The sequence below is a fragment of the Piliocolobus tephrosceles genome, chromosome 6 (assembly GCF_002776525.5).
Source record: "Piliocolobus tephrosceles isolate RC106 chromosome 6, ASM277652v3, whole genome shotgun sequence".
Classification (NCBI taxonomy): domain Eukaryota; kingdom Metazoa; phylum Chordata; class Mammalia; order Primates; family Cercopithecidae; genus Piliocolobus; species Piliocolobus tephrosceles.
The window spans coordinates 160,096,261-160,119,221 of NC_045439.1; the positions used below are offsets into that span (position 1 = coordinate 160,096,261).

At 35.6% G+C, this 22,961-nt stretch overlaps 1 protein-coding gene across 13 annotated transcripts in view; it reads right to left on the reverse strand.

Annotated features, from left to right (window-relative positions):
* Positions 1 to 22,961, reverse strand: part of UBE3A (ubiquitin protein ligase E3A) — a 100,374-nt gene that overhangs the window by 66,132 nt on the left and 11,281 nt on the right. For 2 of the 13 annotated variants that reach the window (XM_023190423.3, XM_023190416.3), the window contains exons 2-5: positions 6,885 to 6,948; positions 4,310 to 4,429; positions 2,285 to 2,480; positions 659 to 700 (exon numbers count right to left, since the gene is read on the reverse strand). In XM_023190423.3, coding sequence (XP_023046191.1) covers positions 659 to 660 — 2 coding nt within the window. In that variant the 5' untranslated portion in view covers positions 661 to 700; positions 2,285 to 2,480; positions 4,310 to 4,429; positions 6,885 to 6,948. Of the gene's footprint in view, positions 1 to 658; positions 701 to 2,284; positions 4,430 to 6,884; positions 6,949 to 10,701; positions 10,834 to 17,363; positions 17,400 to 22,961 lie in introns of those variants that run through there. The other 11 variants (XM_023190422.3, XM_023190412.3, XM_023190424.3 and 8 more) reach the window with 9 other exon arrangements.

The window sequence follows — 22,961 nt, forward strand, 5'->3', positions numbered from 1 at the left end:
CCTACTCCCTATGCTGCTTCTGAACTTTGGCTCATACTTCTGCCTAGAATAAGCCGGTCATGCTTCTACCTGCCTGATTCCCAGTCACATTTCAAGACTGAACTAAGCATTTCCTGGCCACTCTTACCTCCCTGCCATCTATACTGGATTCCTGCTGCATACCTGGGTACTCACTCCAGTACTCCTTTATGTTACTATTGTATTCTGGATACCATTCCACCTCATTGACTGAAATTATTTGCTTCCGCATCTTTCACTCTGAGTATAATATAAATTTCTGTAGGGTGAAAACTAATTATTGTGCATCTCTGTATCTATAACATAGTACTGACGCCTTAAACACGGTAGGCGTTGAGATTGTTAAACTTAACTCTTTCCTCAATTTCCCTATTTCCTTACAACTGCTACCAGGGAAGCAAAAAGACTAAGAATTCAGGTGTGTGCAATTATCTATCCAGTAGTAGAAATCTAGCAAACTGTTACCAAGGTTTAGAGTTATCTGGTAGGAAGAAAGGCAGGTATGTTCCTATATCCCAATTTACTGCCAAAGGATTCCTTTCGTTTAACCAGAAATTATTTACAAATAATGTGACATAATTTAAAGCAGTCTAGGGCAACTCAAAATAAGGTATCACAGTCTCAACCAAGTTACACTTACATTCGGCTAGCTTCAATGTCGTCAGACTGAGGTTCTCCTGATCTGTAAAACGCAATTGAGAAACAGTTAGCAAAATATTCCATACTCCAAAAAAAGGTAGACATATTACTTAGGAAGACAAATTCGTAAACAAGATTTCAGCACTAAATAAAACAGTTTTAAAAATAAAGATGTAAACATGAAAGAAAGTGGTCAGATCAGGTGGCCATACAACACATTTATTTTAACGGTTGGACTATCAAAAAACTCAATGCATGTTTTTTAAAGGAAACTGTAAATGCTATACATAGATACCAACAGACAAGCCATTATAAGCCATAATTATTCACAAAGTCAAATACGTGTAATAAAACACACAACTATAAAACTTCCTATAGCCAAGTATTGGTTATCCACATTAACAAAGGTACTCACTGGTATTCGCTTGCAGTATTAACCTTTAGATTAGTGGTTCAGTAAACTACTCCCTAGGCAGACCGACTAAAGCCTAGGCCAGCCATGTAGTTTTGTAAATGAAGTTTTATTGGGTTGCAGCCATACTCATTCATTTAGGTATCATCTATAGCTGCTTTCACGCTAAAAGGACAGAGCTGAGGACTCGTGGCAGAAACCACATGGCCCACAAAGCCTAAAATATTTATTTTCTGGCCCTTAAGAATAAATGTGCCAACCGCTACCGCTACTCTAGACAATTCAAACTAAAATCCAATACCTTGGTAAGTTTAAAGACACTTAAATCAGATATAACATCCAAATGACGATTATCTTGGTTCAAAAATGAAATTGTTTCCCTAAAAATACACTTACTGTATGTATTACCTGTCAAAAGTGTATCACCTGAGGTAAAGTTTTGCACTGGATAGCTGTGAATTAACTTCCGTTTTAAATAGTTGCCAGTTACTTTGTTATTTCTAAATATACCACTGCTCTCTTATGTAGAAATATTTAAAATTCTAAGTCACTAAAAAGCCTTTCATTTTCATTTCACGAGACATGAATCAGTATTTCCCTATCTCTAACATGTCGTTAAAAATAAGTTCCTGTTACCCTATTCACTTTTACAAACAGCAGCAGCAACAATGAATGATGTAAGGCGAGTCAATATAATACGGATTTCTAACACTTAGAAATTCCCAAACTAGATAAAATGTTTTTTTGAGGTCAAAAGCTAAATTTTCTAATTGGCATTACAAAGTTCTGATTTGTGAACTTCTCACTGACTTTAGGCTTCCAACTTTAAGCAACTCTAACAAGAACCTTAAAATCAGAGTCACACACACACACACACACACACACCTGTTTGATAAATTTCTTAGCTTAAAAACAAAACAAAAAAAAAACTTCACTTCTTTATCAGACTCTCAAAATTACCCTCACTGCAATTCATTCAGATTCCAAGGACAAGAATGGAAAAGAAGAAGAAGAAAAAAAAAAAACTCCAGCAGCTCAAATATTTATTTTAGATCTTCTTTGCAATGTATTTAAATTTTCAATTTTGCACAAAATTACGTAAGAACTAAAAACTGGGGCATGCTGGAGGTGGCAGTGACTTGGCAGTGACACAAATGCAAAAATTTCACTCCACCCTCTCCCCCAGGGAGCAAGCAAATCACCTATGTGACACACCTGGTCTCCACCAGCCTTGTGGGTAAGTACCCCAAGATTGCTTCCAAACTTGTATCTCCCAGACAGAAGAGCTAAAAATTGATGATAACCCCATGTACCAGCTGACTCATTTTTGAAAGTGCGACCCTCCAGCATCAGATGTCATACTGTAAGGAGGCAGAGCTGGCTTGCAAAACAAAAAATAAACCTGCTGGCACTGAGGGAAGAGAGGCAGATTAGAAGCTTTCAAACACGTAGGCAGCAAAACTTTCAAAATTAACAGGGAAAGAGAAGAAGAGGGGGGAAAAATGAGGACATGATGATAGGAAAATAAAAATATTACTGCAAAAAGGTAAGACACAAGAAGGAAAACAAATCTAAGTCTTAGAAGTACAATATGTTAACTGTTACACAGTTTTGAGATCCTGAAATGGGATAGAATTTAAATACATTATCAAATGATAACTATATCTGTCTTCCCAATTTCTGTTTCCTAAGCAAGAGAATATGTGAACTTTGGCATCAAAATGTCACCAAACTGTAATATATTAATTACTACTTTTTACATATATTAAAGTAGGCTATTAAAAACCATTGATAAGAAAAACTAAGTAAACCAATCCCGTACAGAAGAAGGACAAGGACTGAAAGATTATTACCTTAAAACAAATCTGTCCTGGGTCTATTAAACATAGCAAAGTTGTTCTATTCAAATTGCAAATTGTTTTTTAATCAAGAGAAAAATGAATATATACAGAACTAGCAGACATTTTTCTTGCAGTGAATATTAATAATTTGTCTGAATAAATTTCTACTCATCCTAATAACAGTGTATTTCTAGAATAGTCTAAATAAGTTACCGAAAAAATCCCAAGGTTAGAATTCAAACTCTCAAAACTATGAAATATGCTAGGTGTGGTGGTTCATGTCTGTAATCTCAGCACTTTGGGAGGTCCGGGCATAAGGATCACTTGAGCTCAGGAGTTCAAGATCAGCCTGGGCAACATGATGAAACCTCGTCTCTTAGCCAGGTATGGTGGTGGGCGCCTTTAGTCCCAGCTACTTGGGAGGCTGAGGTGGGAGGGTCACTTGAGCCCAGGAAGTCAAAGCTGCAGTGAGCTGTGATCGTGCCACTGCACTCCAGCATGGGCAACGGAGTGAGATCTTGTCTTGGAAACAAACAAACATAAACTATGAAATACATACCCCTAGTAATAGTTCCCAAGCTTGACTTTGGCTCCTAAAGAGTCTACTTATTCTTTTACTGCCAAGTTGCTGGAAGTAAGAATCCTGTATGTGCTTGTAAATGCAGAACATATAATCTAATTCAAAACATATAACCAAAGGGAAATTTTTGTATTAAACTATTGACTTAGGTTATCCTAAAGTGTGTCAGAATAACAAGTCAGAAGAGAAATTTTAAAACTGAAACAATAACCAAGTAACATTAGATAATAAAAAATAAATCTTAGAAGAGTCTCAATTTTAGGTCTTGATTTGAATCACAGAAAATATGATCACAAAACGCCCACTAATCTGAATACTGCAGCATGAGCTAGCAAATTCAAATGGTGGCTCACTTCCAATAACACTGGTGCAGCTTCTCCATCCTGCAAGCCACTCCTTTTACCTCCACTGTAACTCTCTAGGAGAGAAAAGTATACTAGTTTTATTAATGTCATAAAAACTTCTAGAGAAATGTTTAGTTAAAACGTTCACCACATAAAAGGCATACTTTAAAATACATATTAAGAAATTTTTCATGTTTTCTATAAGGTTTATAGCAAAATGTTTAAAACTTTGAAGTTTTTTGAGAAATACTTTCCTGTTTATCCATACAGATAGGTCTTTGATAGTGGCTACCGATATTTTTAGTAAGAAAAAAGACACTAAAATATTTTAAGGAGATTAAATGAAGCAGGTCAACTCTCAGGCCCACTATTCTTAGCAATATTCCTGCCAACTATACATTGTCTTCATTTCTACAGTATGTATTTCACTTTACAATGACAGCCTTTTAAAGGCTGTAAAATAATTCAAAATTACCTTTTACAAGCTGTGGCCATTCGGTGACATCAGGGTGATCACAGCTTTGAGTCACTGATTAAAAACAGGTTGTCACACCAGTCTAGCTGCTACCTTGATCTGAGCGTAGGCTTAATAACTCTAATAAATTAAACAAACCTTTGGTTAGAACACTTTAATATATAAACCCAATTCATTGTTCAAAAAATAATTTTCAAAGCTTCAAATTAGGTGTCAATGCAAAATTCATCAGAAGAGTAATTATTATAGAAAAGTTTTTAAGGACTATTTTCCAGCATTTTGTTTTTCTTAAATGATCTCTTCATTTGAGAAAATGTAATAATTCCTTGTACTGTTATGTAATGTTACACTTTATGAAGCATTTTGGTCAATAATACCTTGAGTCTTATAACTTTTGCTTTACCTAATCGAGACAGATAATATAGTAAGAATTTTTTAAAACAAACAAACAAAAAATAAAGCAGCCTCCGAGTGATTAACTGACTTGCCCAAGATTTTGGAACTAGTGTTGAAGGAATGATTAAAACCCAGATATACTGACTTCCTATCAAGGGATGGATTTTTTCGTTTGTTTGTTTTGGCTTAGTTTTGCTATACTGGGTTTCAAGATTTAAGAATACGTAATGAGTAAAGATTCACAACATAGATTGAGATCTTTCAAATATGGCAAGTTTAAGTGGGGACTAATTTACTCAAAAGATTCTTAAGCTGATAGAGAAATCAGTCACCAAGTAGGCAAATGCTTAATGGAATAGTTATATACATACACATAAACACACACACACACATAAACACAAAGTCTAGTCCTACTAACTCTATACTTAAGTAGAGTCATTTAACATCAGTCAAAACCCCTTAAGTACTGCATGAAAATATGTTCTACTCTTTCTTGGCCATAAATCTACTAAGATTTAATTTCATGAAAAAGTATGGCAAAAGATGAAAGCATATCCTCCTCCCTCAACCAAGTATCTTTTTAACCCCTTACATGGCCTTAGCTGAACTTTTCTGATTGTCACAGTTCAAATTTAGCAGGCCTCTTTACTCACACTGTAGTTCTGGCAAAGATACCATACATCTGAAATATTCCAGTATCAAATGATCATTTTGTACAACTAGTTCTTTCCCCTCACGATTCCCCTATCCAGGCCAAATCTGAGGTGTCAACTACAGAAAGGTGAGGAAATTAGGAGGAAGAAACATTTCATAGTTAACATCCTCAAAGCAACAACAGTCAAGCGCAGAAGGTGGTTACCATGTGGATTCAGAACTCAATATAAAACAGCAAGGTATCTGCGAATACCAAGGGTTAAAACATGAATGTCTGAGCCCATACCTATGCAGTTATGAACGCAGGGCTTCAAAATCCAGATTAGGTGAGGACTGGCCTGAATATAAAAAAATAATTGCAGGGGATTCCAATACATGGGATTTATAGTATCTGTAAGAAATAACGCAATCTCCCAGATATTCCTACCCTAACCATACATTTCCTAGTAAGAACCTAGACATTGCTGAGGTCATATGGGAAACACCACCTTCCCTAAAATAAACAATGTGGTCATGATACAGCTTTCCCTTGTGTTCTCAAGAGACTAATGGTATGTGGAATTAGAAGATTCAAACAAGTCTAACTCCATCTTGTAAACATAAAAATAATAGAGTTAAAATACCTTTTAATTGACTAATTGATCTCAATGTAATGAAAGAGCTATATGTATTATGAAAACTACTGAGTCAAGTCCTCTCTTCCAGTCCCCTCTTTTATGAGATACGGTGCTCAAAAGGCTCCAAGGCCAGGCTGGATTTACATCTCTGTTTGGTCATTCACTAGCTGAGAAATCTTGGGCAAGTTACTTAATCTCTCCGAGTCTCAGTTTCCTTAGACGTAGAATTAGGATAGTAGTACCTATTCCAGAGAGCTGTCATGGATGCACAAGCTAACACCTAAATATCTCAGAACAGTGCCTGACATATAATGTGCTCACAAATGGTCGGGTATGGTGGCTAACACCTGTAATCCCAGCACTTTGGGATGCCGAGGCAGGTGAATCACTTGAGGCCAGGAGTTCAAGACCAGCCTGGCCAACACGGTGAAACCCCATTCCTATTAAAAATACAAAAATTAGTCAGGTGTGGTGGCACGCACCTGTAATCCCAACTACCTGGCAGGCCGAGGCATGAGAATCACCTGAGCCCGGGAGATGGAAGTTGCAGTGAGCCGAGAAGGTGCCACTGTACTCCAGCCTGGGCAACAGAGCAAGACTCTGTCTAAAAAACAGCAGCAGCAGCAGCAACAACAACAACAAACAGACAAGCTATTAATACTCATAGCCTAAAATCCAAACCTGCCCTCTCAATCTTTTTATGCGTATTATTTTACCTTCATAGCAATTGTAAATGTTTTCAGCACCCTACCTGGGTCCCTCATACAGTCTTGGAAGTGTAGTTAGTGAGCACCTGACACAATGCTTTAAAAATGGCAGGGGCCCAAATTTGCTGAACATATCTGTCATTATTATGACATTAAGATACACATGCAATACGAATTCCAAAAAATAAAACAAAAACATACCATATTTCGCCAAACTTCTGAGGAGCTGGTGAATTCTAAAATCAGGCTCTTACAGATTTTTAACCTAAAATATAAAACACCTCACTCAATTCTTTTTATATAAACAACTGGATAAACTTTCAAAAAAAAAAAAAGGTACTAAATTTCATCATGAAAGCAAATTTATTTTCTATAATAATTACGAACATCCAAAAACATATCAAGAAACAAATTACTCTATAGAGGCTGCCAGGATGAGGAAAGCATAGGTAGGCAGGCCCTGTGGCCTGAGTGCTTTCAGTAGGCAAAGCCATATTTCCCATATTCATCCACAAAGCTTACGGCCTTCTATTTCTTTACTCTATCCTCCCTCCAAAAGGGCTAAATACATACGAAAACTATTTGACTATATCCCCCTAATCCCTTCAAATACCTATAGCAATTTTGTTTTTAATTAATTTCTATATGCTAAGCATCGGCTATGTTAGGTACAAATCTGGGCATCTATCTACCACTTTCTAGAGTAGCAGCCTTGGGTCGACCCTCTGACCCTTGAGTCTCCAATGTCAGGTTATAGTAGTAGAGAAGATGCACTAAAAAATTATAGTATAATGCCTACCTGGCACAAAACAGGACTTCAATATACCACGATAATTATAATTTATTAAATCAACCACTTAATATATATCAAAACTTAACTCTTTAAAAAAAAAAAAATCCTGACGCTTACAGCAAGCCCCTAAAGTATCACTGTAAATGCTTAACTTGTTTGTATACAATCAGAATGTTCCTCAATGGAACAGAAATAAAGTCCTTTAATGTACTGCATTACATATAAAGAAACCAAATCTCAAAGATTAAGAAACCTATCCAGTGTCCTAGAAGTTGATAGTAGAAAATGAATACACTGCATATCAACATTTTGAAATAAAATTAACCAACTTTTAAGGTTTTAGAGACTGAGTTTCAAACTTCAGCCTATAACAAAATTACCTGGGGGAATCTAAAAATGTAATTACTTGGGCTCTACCTGCAAAGATTCTCATTCAGTGCATGAAGTAGGGGTTCATGAATTATTTTTTTTTTTAATATTTTTCAGACCCACCCAGGAACACAGAAATGCATTTGCATTTGAACATATACTTCACATGACACACAGATCTCATTTGAAGAAGCCCTCCCTTCCAAATTACGAGTTAGGAACACATAATCATAGAGGAAACACACCAAATCTATAAAAATACAGAATAACAAAAACTGTAAGCACTACAAATATTAGGCACACTCACTTGCCAATTTAACCATAAGAATCCTAATACCAGACATAGTTCTCTTACTTTATCTCTTCAATAGAGGGCTCAGTCTAATAATCTTATAAATAAGTATAGTCTAATAAGACATACCTATGTTGATCTACATCTATCTCCCTAAAATTTTCATTTTATTCATTTCTATTTCTCCTTCACCTCCTTCTAAAGCTGTTTCAAAACTTAATTTCACAATCTGTTTTTTTCTCTATCACTTTTTATCATAACACCCAACACTTCTGTTCTCCTTTGCACCATGTTTATGGTGTCTTATATTTATGGAAAAATGTTACTTATTAAAACTGTCTAAGTTTCATCCGTTTACACATTTCACAACTAAAGGGGTACTCCAACAATTTTCCTAAGTCTTCCTGCTTTAGGCTCTCCTCATTTCAGTCCATTCTGCAGTTAAGACTTAAAAAGTTTTAAATACTGCTTTCAAATAATACTTGCAACATAATTCCCTCAACTCCATTAGCTCCTCGGAGCACCATTTCTTTATCCTCTTTCCTTTCACTGCCAAAAAGACGTGAAAACCACTAGCTCAGCTGCTATTTTCCTACCTACTGAAATTTTTCTTACAAAAGTTTCCATCATTTATGTATATTCTCCCAGTGCTTTGGCCCCTTAATCCTACTTAATTTTTCTGGCTTTTAAGACTGCTAATGACTCCTCATCTCCACTGGCTTCCCTAATGTAGTATCCACTCATTTTCTTCCATCTCTCTAAAGGCAACAAGGTCTTCTGCTAGTTCATCTTCCTACCTCTCATACATGGCCTCTCTCCAAGTTTCGGTCAACAGCCATTTTTCTTAACCTAAACCAATTTTCTGCGCAATGTCATCCATTCCCATAGCACCTCTATGCTTACGAACCCCTAACTCTGTATCTTTAAGCCCTTATCTCTGGCATGGTATGCCTGCAACTACATATTACCAACGGTACACATTCATATGGATGTCTAATTAGCATCTACATTCAATGTATCTAAAATCAAACTCAAATTATTTTCCCAAAGAACTCACTCTGCCTAATCTCACTGTCCTAGCTATGAATTGAAAAATTTGGTGCCATTCATTACTTTCTTCCCCTCATTTTTATTTGCCCTGACCACTGTGTAGACTGATACTTGTTCAGCCTTCAAATTCTTCATAATCATTAATTCGAAAATTGTCTACTAGATTTTGAGTGCCTACTAGGTGGATGAAGATGCAGTGGTAGGAAAATGAGACATAATTTCTTGTCCCCATGTGGTGAAGGAAATGGGCACAAATAAAAACCACAATGAATTATGCAATTGCAATGCACAATTAAGGGTGGTGATGGAGAAATACAGGGGGTAAGTTGTGTATTATAATAAAAACTCCTTAGTCTGAAGAAAAGGAAAACCATTCTTTATGAGGGACAAGCAAGATTTATAAGACACAGTAAGAAAAATCATGTGAGGTAATGATGGTAGCACTATCACACCAGCTGCTCAAATCGGAAGATTCTCAGTCATATTCTAAAGAGTCTCTCTCTTTCCCAGTATATCAAATTGTTTACTAATTGTTACCAATTCATCCTTAGAAATTCCCCCACATTTCTACATTCCCACACTATTCCCCGGTCTTTTTTGATGGCTTTTAGTTGCTTCCAGAATAAAGCCAAAGCTCCCAATCGTGTCAGATGAGACTCTACACAATTTGGTCAAAACCTGCCAGTGCAGCCTCTTCTTCCAGACTAGACCAGACTTCAAGAGAATATGTGTATCATTTGCTTTTATACTTCCAGTGCTTGTAAATGTTCATAGAATAAGCATCTTACAAAAGAGAAATTTTTTCTCTTAGGGGACTTGCTTTCAGTCCTTTAAATGCAGGTTAAGATTTAAACTCTAATTTGTCTGATTCTAAAGACCACGTTCATTCCGTGGTACCTGCCTTCTAATTTACACTCAAACCCTATAAATTTCCTTAAAAATATCTCTTACTCCTTTTTTCCCCAAACTTACCAATACTGTCCTACTACAGTGCCCCATTATTTCACATCTGGTTTCCCTTTTGCCTTTATCCTCAATTTTGCCACTAGAATTATCTTCCTAAAAACTCAAAGTTAGACATATCGTTCTATATTCAAAAGCTTTAACACTTTCTCATGCCAACCGAATAAATTTCTAACTCCTTCACATTTTATTTGAGGCCCCTGCCTGACCCCAGCCATCCCAGCACTACTGCCCACTACATGACATCATCACCAGGTACCAGATCTAGCCCCATCATTTGACCACTGGCTATAATACACTGGATATCTGTGTTTCTGACTTCAATGCTTTTGCTTCTGAGGAGACCTCACTCAGAAATGGTTCTCTATCCATTATTAACCTCTATCCCCCACCCACCTATCGTGCCATGTTAAAAACCGGCCTCATTCTAAACACTGTATCTCACAGGGTTGTCTAAACTCTTAGACATAATCACCATCTCCTTCATGTCTTATTATACATTCTTAATACCATAAAATAATTAATGTCTCCTTATATTTATTATGTTATACCTTACATTACAGCTATCTGTATACATCTGTCAGTGCCTCTAGTTGTAAGCTGATTGATGTAGGGATCATCTCTTCCATATTTTAATTTTCATAATAATGGTGACTATGTTTTCTTGACACCATACCTCCCCTCTACAAGAAAAAAAAAAAAAAAAGGAATCAGGACCCATGGCCTTTGAGCTAGTTCCAAATGTGACTCATAGATGAACAAAGATATCATTTCTTCCCAAAGCAACACAAATATAAGTAAATGCCAATTTAAGAAACATTTTATTTCAAGGACTAAATATGTAAGAATAACCAAAACAATTGTTTCTAATAATGTCCCTTTCTCTACCACATATTAAAACATATTAACTTAAATGGTATAATTAAAATCAGCACAACACCTTCAAAAAACGGAGTATACACTAAATATATGCATACCCTATGACTTAAAAATTTCCCTCTTAAGTATACATCAAACAGAATTAAGTACACATATTCACGAGAAGACAATCACTGAGATGTTTAGAGCAGCAGCAATATTCTTAACAGTCCCAAACCAAAAATGATTAAATGTCCATCAATAGCAGATTAAACTGTGGCATATTCTTAAAATGGAATACTATACAGCGACTATCATAAACAATTACTACAACCAACAGTGTGGATAAATCTCACAAACACATTAAAAGAAGTCAGACACAAGTAAATGTGCTTGATTCTAGTTAAAGGACGAAAACAGGCAAATCTAATCTATGCTATGAGAAGTCAGGACAGCGGTTACACATGGAAGAAAAGGGAGGGTGATGCAGAGCACAAGTGAGCACACAGGAGCTGCTGACGTTGCTTCTTGATCTGAATTCCAGCTAAACACGTGTGCCTAGTGTGCGAAAGCACAGCAAGCTATACATTTGAAGTGCACTCTTCTGTATATTCAAAAGATTCTAAAAAAAAAAAAAAAAAAAAAAAAACCTGATATGGTATTAGCATTAGACAAAGAGGTAAACACAACAGAAAGCTAATTTCAGAGAAAGATCCAAAAGTATCTGACAGTTGCTCCTTCTCAAACAAGAATTTTCAGACCTTGGATAACAGGCAGCACAGGACTGTAATACATGAAAGGACAAAAACAAAGGAGGTGAGCCATCCACTGCTTGGATGTCTGCCTGGAGGTAATTTCCAACCTGCAGTCAATGGAGGGGAAACCCAATGAGAAGACAGCAGTTTCAGTGAGGTCAGAATCAAGAGATCAGAGCTGAGGAAGCCGAAGTGGGTAAAATGTATGACAAGTGCCAGACAAGAAGGGTGCTTGTCTGAGAAGGCAGAGAAATGGCTTCAGAAAATCTGCCATGTGAGTCTACTGCTGAGTACTAACTGTACACGATTAAGGTAAGTGGAAGCTAGGGAAAGAGGGGCAGTGAGCTGAAATATTCCCAGTGCTTATAAAGGACTGGGAGACTCCTAAAATTCCCTCTAACCTGAGTGAAGAGAACACGGTGACACTGGGCGCATTTAGTAAAGACTCAGAGGGATCATGCCTTAGGTAGGAGCTACTACCATTAAAGCAAAGCTTTCTCTAGACAAACTCCAATGTAGCCCTGAGGGAATAAAACTGACCAGCAAGTTGTTTAGCTGGCTACAAAACAAAACACTCTAAAAGAAAACAAAATCTAGTCACCCAACAACAAAATATTACAATGTCCAGCATCCAATCTTAAAAAATCATTAAATATGTAAAAATAAAAATAAACTAGGAAAATACAACCCATAATCAAGAGAAAAAACCAACAAATTCAGAGTGAAAAAAAATCATGAAATCAATAGGTAACCTGATTTTCAAACAGTTATTACAAATATGCTCAAGAATTCAAAAAAATACATGAAGATGAAAATGAATCAAATGGAATTTCTTGAAATATAAAGCAAAATATCTGAAATTCTTTAACAAGGCAGGAGAAAAAACAGTAAAATAGAAGACAAAGCAAACTGAAGCACAGGGAAATAAAAAGACTGAAAAATAATGAATATGATGTTAATGACCTGTGGATAATACCAGTCTAACATATGTGTAACTGGAGTCCCAGAAAAGGAGGAAATGATGAAAGAGGAGTAGAGGTGGTAAAAAAAAAAAAATATATATATATATATATAGAAGAAACAATGGCAACAATCTTCCAAATTTAAGGAAAACCATAAATATACAGATTAAAAAACAACAACAACTCTTAGCATGGTAATCATCAAAAACAAAAAGTGACAAGAAAAAACCTTAACAGCAGCCAGGGAAAGGAGGCTTAGTATAAGGAAAAAAAGATAATTAGCATTATGCATCACTTAACAGCACAGATACATTCTGAGAAATGTATCATTAGGTGGCATCATTAGGTGATTCTGTCGTTGTGCAAACATCACAGAATGTACTTACACAAATCTAGATTAGATGGTATAGCTTGCTACAGAACTAGGATATATGGTATAGCCTGGGTGCTCCTAGGTTATAAACCTGTACAGCATGTTACTGCACTGAACTGTAAGCAACTGTAACACAGTGTAAGTATATATCTAAACCTAGAAAAGGTACAGTGAAAATATGGTGGTATAATCTTAAATGACTATTGTCAACTATGATCTCTTGTTGACTGAAATGTCATTATGTGGCACATGACTGTATAACCAGACTTCTCATCAAAAACAAACGCTGAAAGAAAAACACATCAACTATTTAACCAAGAGAAAAGAAACATGTATGTCCACACAGAGACTGTTTTTCACACAACTGTTCATTGTACCTTTATTTATAATAGCTAGGAACTGAAAACAGCCCAGGTGTCCCTTAATAGATGAAGTCACAAACCACTGAGACATTCAACAGTATGGATGAATCTCAAAAACATTATGCTGAGCAAAAAGAAACTTTTTACAACACATAAGTATTGTACGACCCAGCTAACATAAAGTTCTAAGCAAGCTAAACTAAGATGAAAACAATCTGAACAATGTTAGGTTCTAGGGATGGTGTGGGGGGAAGAAATAACTGGAAAGAGGTGCAAGTTCTGTACCCTGATAAAACTTTCTGGCAAAGGTGTATGCATTTGTCACAGCTCATGAAATGGTATATGTAGTCAACTGTATTTTCCAAAGATGGTCACAACAGAAGCCATTCTACATGCTCTTAACAATGTAACACTGTTATTTTTTCATCAGGTGGTGGAGTCTATGGCCCTTCTCTTTGAATCTGAGTGAAATTAGTGACTCTTTCAATCCAAAGACTACAGTCGTACCTCAACTATCTACAGAGGACTGGTTCCAGGACTCCCATGGATCCCAAAATCCAAGAATGCTTCGAATCCCTTATATAAAATGGCATAGTATTTGCATATAACCTACATGCATCTTCAAATATGTGAAACCATCTCTAGATTACTTATAATACCAAACACAATGTAAATGCTATGTAAACAGTTGTTACAATGTATTGCCAAAGACAAGCTCTCCTTGCCAATCCCTGATCAAATGAGAGATTCATGAGCAAAATAAATAGTTGCTGATATTTAAGGCACTAAGCTTGGGGCAATGTATTACACAGCAATAAATAACTGGAACAGCATAGTAAATTCTAGTTAAAAACACTAAACTACTAAGTTTTAGTTAATATACATGCTGAAGTTAAGGGTGTGGTATACTAACATCTGCAACTTACTTTGAAAAGCATAAAAAAAGACACTTGAAGAGAGGATGGATAGATGGACAAGATAGAAGACAAAAACAAATATAACAAAATGTTAGTTGTGAAATTATATTCTACATTTATTTTAAAGTCTCTGTGGTTTGAAAAATTGTACAATAAAATGTTGAAGAGTGAAATAAAGACGTTTCCATACAAATAAAAGCTGAAAGATTTTGTAGCCAGTAGACCTACACTTTAGAAATGTTTAAGAAATTTTTTCAAGTAGAAGGAAAATAACACCAAGAAACTTGGATCTACAAAAAGGAATCTCCACAAAGGAAAAGAAATAAAAATGGTAAATAAAAGGGTAAATATAAAGGAATGTTATTCTTAGTTTTTAAGCTTCTTTGTAAGACAACTGGCTTTTGAAAGAAATAGTTTCAAATGCTACTGTGGAATCTATAACACATATAGAAGTAAAATGTTAAGCTCACAATACCAAAACGAATGAGGGAGAGTAAATGGATGTATACTATTCTAAAGTTCTTACATTACACATTAAGAGGAATAATAAATATTTCTGAAGGTAGACTGAGGTAAGTTCAAGGTGAATATTGTCAATCCTAGATGTGTCACTGGGGGGAAAAAAACAGAGGGACAAGCTAATAATGGAGACAAAACAAAATTCCAAAATGCTCCATTAACCGAAAAGAAGGCAGAAAAGGAAGAAAATATGAGACAAATAGAAAACAAACAGTGTCTTAAACACAACTATATGGCCAACTGCAATAAATGTAAACGGACTTCATCAAATTAAAAAGCAAAGATCGTAAAAAATCAATCTGTAAGCAAGATGCAACTATACGCTATCTAAAAGAAAGACATTAAATGACCAATAAGTTGAAAATAAAAACACAGCAAAATGATATCATGTGCAAAAATTAATCATAAGAAAGGAATGGATACACTAATACCAAAGTAGACTTTAGATAGGGAACATTACTGGCAATAAACAGAGACATTTCATAATGATAAAGACATCAATTAATCAAGGAGACCTAACAGTCCTAAATGTGAACACACCTAATGACACAGCTTTCAAGATTTTGCTTTAAAGCACATGAAGCAAAAATGAACAGAACAGAAGGAAGATAAACTCAAAATTATAGTTGAAGATTTCAACATTCCTCTCTTGGTAATTAGTAAGTGGACAGAAAATTAGTAAAGATAGAGAAGAAATACATGTATCTATCTGACAAAGAACACACGTTCTGAAAAGAATGTGAAAATATTTGAACAGACACACAAAGAAGAAAACTTCTAAACGGCAGTCATGAAGAAAATGTAAATTAAAACCATGACTTTTTAAACCTATTAGAATGGCAATTATTTTAAATAAAAAAACAGAAACTACGAGGTAGTGGCTCATGCCTGTAATCCCAGCACTTTGGGAGGCCGAGGCGCGTGCATCATGAGGTCAGGAGATCAAGACCATCCTGGCTAACACGTTGAAACCTCGTCTCTATTACAAAAATACAAAAAAATTAGCCGGGCATGGCAGCGGGCGCCTGTAGTCCCAGCTACTCAGGAGGCTGAGGCAGGAGAATGGCGTGAACCCAGGAGGCGGAGCTTGCAGTGAGCCCAGATGGCGCTGCTGCACTCCAGCCTGGCAGACAGAGGCTTCGTCTCAAAAAAAAAAAAAAAAAAAAAAAAAAAAAACAAAAAAACAGAAACTACCAAGTTTTAGAAAAGATGTAGAGAAATTGGAACCCTTATTCACTGCTGGTGGGAATGTAAAATGGTGCAGTAGTCACTGTGGAAAACAGTACGGCAGTCTCTAAAAAAATTACACATACAATTACCACATGGCCCAGCAATTCCACTCCTAAGTACATAACCAAAAGAATTAAAAGAAGGGACTCAAACAGATATTTATATACCAATGTTCACAGCAGCATCATTCACATAGTTAAAAGGTACAAACAGCCCAAATGTCCACTGACAAATAAATAAATAAATAAACCAAAAAGTGATATATGCATACAATGAAATACTGCTCAACCTTAAAGAATCAAATTTGGATACATGCTACAATATGAATGAACTTGCAGGACTGATATTGTTTGATTATTTGTCCTGTACAGATCTCATGCTAAAAATATAATCCCCAATGTTGGGGGTGGGGTCTGGTGGGAGGTAACTGGGTCACAGGCGCAATCCCTCATAGCTTGGATAGAGAGTGAGTTCTCATGAGATGTGGTTGTTTAAAAAGGGTGTGCCACTTCCCCACCCTCTCTCTTGCTCCTGCTCTCGCCATATGACCTGGCTGCTCCTCCTCTGCCTTCCACCATGAGTGAACTCACCACGAGGGCTCCCCAGAAGCTGAGTAAGACGGTGGTGCCATGCTTGGACAGCCTGCAGCACCAGGGGCCAAATAAACTTCTTTTCTTTTTAAATTACCCAGTCTCAGATATTCCTTTAAGGCAACACAAGAATGGCCTAACACAAGGACATTATTACCATTAAACGAAATGTGCCAGACACAAAAGGACTAAAATCATATGATTCTACTTATATGAAGTACCTGGAAGAGTCAAATTCACATAAAAAGTAGAACAGTGATTACAGGTGGATGGCGAGAGTAGGCAATGAAGAGTTACTGTTCAATGGATCGAGTTTCAGACTGAGAGGATGAAAAAGTTTCAGAGATGGACAGTGGTGGTGGTTGCACAATAATGTGAATGTACTTTATGTCACTGAACTGTACACTTAAAAACAGTTAAAATGGTAAATTTGATACGTGTATTTTACTACCATTAAAAAAAACCCAAAAAACACTGCAATGGGATACCATTACACACCTCAGAATGTGTGCAATTAAAGACTGAGAACATCAAATGCTGACATTTGGAGAACTGGAACTCTCATACACTGCTGATGGGAATGTAAAGTAGTATAATCATCTGGAAAATAGTTTGGCAATTCCTTATACATTTAAACATAAACTTACCATGTGACCCAGTAATTCCAATTTAAGGTATTTACCCTAGAAAAATGAAAACATATGTTCACACAAAGACATGCACACAAAACAGTACCTTTATTCACAACAGCCTAAACTGAAAACAATATAAATGTTCACCAGAAAATGAATGAACAAACTGTGGTATACTCATATTGTATTTAAAAATACAAAACAAACCAACAAAAAATCTGTGATAAACACAAATTGGATGAATCTCAAAAACATGCCAAGTGAAAGAAACCAGACATGCAAGAGTATATGTTACTTGATTCCATGGATATGTAATTCTAGAGTAGGCAAAACTAATAAACACATCAGTGGTTGCCTGGGGCCAAGAGAGAGAAATGACTACAGACAGGAAGGAACTTTTTGGAGGTAATTCAGTTGTTCTGAAGTTGGACTGTAGTAGCAGTGATAGTGTATATATTTATCAAAATCAATAAAACTGTAGAGTTAAAATGGGTGCATTTCACTATGTATCAATTATACCTCAATAAACTTGATGTTTTTCAAAGTTTGTGAGAACTTAATACAGAAGAAGGTGGCATTTTCAGTGGAGACAGGATGCCTTACAAGACAGTCAGCTACCCGAGTGGAAGAAAATAAAAGGTAGATACAATTCCCACACCATATGACAAATGTAATCCAGATCTAAACCATATCATACCATATCCAAAAATATGCTGAATGTTCAGATCTAACTTTATAAATTGAAGTCAATGAAATCATAAAAGTATCAGAGGAAAATACAAGAGATTGGCCAGGTACAGTAGCTCATGCTTGTAATCCCAGCACTTTGGGAGGCTGATGTGGGAGGACAGCTTGAGGCCAGAAGTTCAAGACCAGTCTGGGCAACACAGTGAGATACGTTTTCTACAAAAAAACAAACTAACAAAGCAAAAAAACCCCGACTAGCTGTAGTGGCACATGCCTGTAATCTTAGCTACTGGGGAAGCTGAGGCAGGAGGATCACTTGAGCCCAGGAGTTTGAGGTTGCAGGGAGCTATGGTTGCTCCAGCCTGGGTGACAGAATGACATCCTATCTCTAAAAAGTTTTTGTAATATGTATATGAGATCATATTTATATCATCTTTGTTAGCATGCTGAAACCCAGAAGCTATAAAAGATGGACAGATCTGCCTACATAAAAACTTTAAAATTTCACATGACTAGATACTATAAAATTAAAGGTAAGTAATGAGATAATATTTGCAAAATATAATAAAGAATTAAATGATAAATAAAGAATGCTTACAAATTTAAAAAACAACACAGTAGAAATGGACCAAAAAACCAGACAATTGCCCAGGCTATTTATAAAGATTTAAACAGATTTTATATATACATAAATCAAAACAAGGTAAACGAGCAGTCCCTAATATATTCTAAGGAATGAAACTTGCTAAAATTATTTTTTAAAAGGTAATTGGCAGAATCTATCAAATTTTTAGATTGACACGGTCTAAAATATCTTATTTGTAGAAATCTACCTTACAGAAAAAATAACAGGTATCATCATTTGCAAAAGCAAATACTGAAAACAACCTAATTTCCACAACAGGCAAAGAAAGGGTTTCATAACCTATCATGAACTCTCAAGAGTTAATTCCTAGTTCAGTTCTAAAGATTGAGAGAACACATCAGCTTTAGAGTATTCCATCTCAGGTTTCTCAAGGGCAATTTTTCATTAAGGCCTAATTTATTACATTTTAAAACATGCTTTTCCTTCCTATCTTTTTTGTTTTTCTTCTTTTCCCCCCAAAAGCTTATATGGTAAAATTACCTGTAGTTAAGTGGGCATGTGACAAGATGCACAGATTTAATGCAATAATTTATAAGAATTATTCAACTCCATTCTCTCAGCTGCTCTGGTCAAAAAACTCTGGCATTATCTTTCACTTCTCCCTTTATTTCCCACTTTCATCTGGTCTACTACTAAATCCTATGGACTCTATTTCAACATATATCAAGAATTCAACCACTTCTCACCACCCTCACTTTGACCACTCTGTCCGTTTCAGTCACCTCTTAATCTGTACTAATGGTCTACCAATTGGTCTGTTTCTGCCCTTGTCCCCCTTTTCAGTCTACACTCAACACAGCAATGAGAGTGGTCTTGCTAAACATAAGTCATACTTTTTCACTACTCTGCTCAAAGACCTCCAAGAGCTTCCCATCTCACTTAATGGTAAAAATCAAACACCTTATTATGATCAAAATATCTGTACCCTCCATTATCTGTCTCTTTTATTTCCCATCATTTACTTTTCTAAAGTTACAATGGCCACACCTCGAGTTCTTCCAACACATCAGGCACTCTCACTTTGGGGTTTCCCTATTCACTACACCCTTTGGCTGAAATGCTCTTCCCCCAAATATCCACATGACTAGCTCTCTCCTCTCCTTCAGTTCTTCACCCAAGTTACCATTTCAGTGAAGCTTTCCCTACCTACCCTATCTAAAATTTCCCATCACCCTTTCACCTACAAACACTTCCCTTATTTGTTTTTTCTCCTTAGCACTATGTAACATATATTTTACCTATCTTTATGATCTCTCTTTTTAGTATTAAAGTGCCATGAAAGCAAAGGATTGAGTGGGTTTTATACACTGCTGTCTCCACCAGCGCCTAGAAAAAAATGCCCACTACACAGTAGGAATTCAAGAAATGTTTACTAAGTCAATCAGATGGATGTGTATGTAGCCAACCATTTGAAAGACTCTTATAACACAGTTAAGAGAAAAAAAATAAGTTACATGAAATACAAGTTTTAGTACACAAAAATCTGTACACAAGGAATTAACATGAAATTTTTAAAAATTCAATTTGCAATACCATCAAAACATAAAATTCTTAGAAATAAATTTTTAAAGTAATAAAAGTACAAGACCTGTATACTGAAAACTACAAAACATGAAAGAAATTAAAGAACACCTTAATAACTGGAAAGATATCCCATGCTCATGAACGAGAAGACAGTATTAAGGTAGCAAAACTTCCCAAATAGACCTACAGATTCAACACAAATCCAGGTCCTATCAAAATCTCAGTTTCATTTCTTGCAAGCTAACCCTAAAATTCTATGGAAATTTGAGAAACCCAGAGACCCAAAACAATTTTGAAAAAGAGTAAGTTAGAATACTCACATTTCCTGATTTCAAGACTTACTACAAAGCTACAGTAATCAAGAGTGTGTGTTACCAAAAAAACAGACATACATGTCAATGGACTATATAACTCAAGAGTCCAGAAATAAATTATTAGATTTTGTCAATCAAATTTTCACCATGACGCCAAGATAATTCAATGCGGAAAGAATAGACTTTTCAACAAATGGTGCTGGGACAACTGAATTGCCACTTGTAAAAGAATACAATTGGATCTCCCCCTCACATCTTACGTAAAAGTTAACTCAGAACAGATAATAGGTCTAAATATAAGAGATACAACTGTAAAACTCTTAGACGAGAAGAGGTATAAATCTTTACGATCTTGGATTAGGCAATGGTTTCTTAGATACCACCACCAAAAGAACAAGCAACAAAAGAAAAAAAATGGACTTCACCAAAATTAAAAACTGTGTGCTTCAAAGGAAAATGAAAAGACAATCCATAAAATGGGGGAAATTATTTGAAAATCACATATCTGATGAGGGACTTGTACACAGAATATATTTCAAAAACTCGTACAAGCCAACAATAACAAAAATTTAAAATGGCAAAAGAAATAGTTCTCCGAAGATGGCCAATCAGCATATGAAATGATGTTCATCACCGTAAGTTGTCAAGGAAACGGACATCAAAGCCACAAAGATCCTTCACACACACAAGAATGGCTAAAATAAAAAGGACAGATGTGTTAAAAGGAAGTAGAGAAATCAGAACCCTCATACACTGCTGGTGCAATTGCAAAATTAGGGCAGCCACTTTGGAAAAGAGTTTGGCAATTCCTCAACATGTTAAACACAGAGTTACCCTAGGAATCCAGCAGTTTCACTCCTAGATATATAGCCAAGAGAACTGAATATATATATTCACATAAAATCTTGCAGATAAATGTTCTTTGCAACAGTATTCATGTCACAACATGAATATACCTTGAAAATATCATGGTAAATAAAAGAACCTGCACACAAAAGGACACACAGTGTATGATTTCCATTTATATGAAATGTCCAGAATAAATAAATTCATAGAGACAAAGCAGATTAGTTGTTGCCAGGGGCCAGGAAAGGGAAGAATGGGGAATGGCTGCTAACAGGTTAGGATTTCTTTTGGGGATGATGAAAATGTTCTAAAATTCAATAGTGGTGATGGCTGCACAACTGTGAATATACTAAAAACTTTAAAAGGTGAATTTTATAGTATGTGAATTATCTCAATAAAGCTATTAATAGTTTTGAAAGTTAGAGAATATGTTTGGTATGATTTTTTTTTAAAACACCGCCTCCCCAAAAGGAAAAAAGCTGTATGTATATTAGTATCCTTACAGCTATCTTACATTTTATATTTGATTGGTAATTTCCTTCCAAGCATTTCTTTCCCCCTACATTTAAACACATTTAACAACTGTTAAGTTTTAGAATTGGCTATGAAGGGAAGAGAAACATTTCATTTCTTCTTATACTTAAAAAAAAATAGCTTTTTATTTTTCTTTTCTATATTTCCTCATCCTCAAAAATAGATTCTACACACCAATATTTGAGAGATGGTGGGGCAACAACCACAAAATACGAGAGGCTCTCTTCTGGAAATGTAAAAACGTTAGAATTCCTAGGAACTTGTCTTGATTTATGGGACTAACCCAATATTTAAAACTGAGCCCATGCTGGTAAATCTGGGCTATTACAGTCATACATACATAGAACTGTGGTATCACAACACATCCACTGTGCACTGGAAGAGTACTATAATCTCCTTCTAATGTGCACCTTGGCTCTCCCCTCCCTTGCGTTCTTTGAAATTTTTTTTTTTTTTTTAAATAAGGCATGCTTATTTCTTATTTACCTACTAATTACAGAAGGTAGACTCACGATGTGCCAATATTAAAATGTTATTCTCCATTAAAATACATTTACTTAAGTGTTTTATTACATGACTTACCAGCAACGGAAGAATCTCATCTTAGAGTAGTTCTCAACTGTCATCTATGAAAATCTTTAGAAATACCAAATCATCAGAATTACTTTAATTTCCTGGCTTTTAATCATAAACATTCCTACTGGTCAACAATTCTACAATATGAAAAGAGACATCTGCACCATATAGTCCCAATGATTTATTATTCTGAAATTTTCCTCTGGGTTATTTTTACACTATAATTAGAGTTCAAACTTCCATAGTGCCTAGCCTAAAATTAAACCTAGAATTATGCCAATTTATGCCTGCTATATATGCACACACAAAAGACTTATAATGCAATATACTAAAAGAACTAAAGGTAGGTAGGCTTTTCCTTGAAGGAATCATAGCTACATAATTTCAAGTTTAATCTGTTACATTCATCTGCCTATCAAATGCATGTAGCATGTAAACTCATAAAACGAAATCTGATTTAGTAACAAAAAAACATTAGCTTCTAAT